We start from the raw sequence: 400 nt of genomic DNA, 5'->3' as shown, positions 1-400 counted from the left end.
AGGATTTATGAATGTTTTTAGAATAATGTCATACTCATGATTTTTTAAATTTCAGGAACAATTTACAGCAATGCGTGATCTCTATATGAAGAATGGACAGGGCTTTGTTTTGGTGTACAGTATCACCGCACAAAGTACCTTCAATGATTTACAAGATCTCCGTGAACAGATTCTCAGAGTCAAGGTAAATAATACATAGAAATTTCTTTTGATTTATAAGATCACTTATACCTGCAATGGACTTTCAGAATAAAACAGTTTGATTGTTTATTTTCTCAAAAGTCCTTAAGCTGTGTAGTAACAGATTAGGCTTGGGAGCTTTTGAGTATGAACCAAAACTCTGATCAGATGCAGATGTAATTATGAAACTTTTAATGCTACACTACAATGATAGCTTGTG

At 32.8% G+C, this 400-nt stretch overlaps 1 protein-coding gene across 1 annotated transcript in view; it reads left to right on the top strand.

Moving 5' to 3' along the window:
* Positions 1 to 400, top strand: part of LOC119587148 (ras-related protein Rap1-like) — a gene marked incomplete in the record, with an annotated part of 2,651 nt that overhangs the window by 1,498 nt on the left and 753 nt on the right. Inside the window, 1 exon segment of the mRNA XM_037935904.1 lies at positions 56 to 184. Coding sequence (XP_037791832.1) covers positions 56 to 184 — 129 coding nt within the window.

Source organism: Penaeus monodon, chromosome 22 (genome assembly GCF_015228065.2).
Source record: "Penaeus monodon isolate SGIC_2016 chromosome 22, NSTDA_Pmon_1, whole genome shotgun sequence".
Taxonomy (NCBI): Eukaryota; Metazoa; Arthropoda; class Malacostraca; order Decapoda; family Penaeidae; genus Penaeus; species Penaeus monodon.
This window is presented reverse-complemented; position numbering and strand designations above follow the sequence as displayed.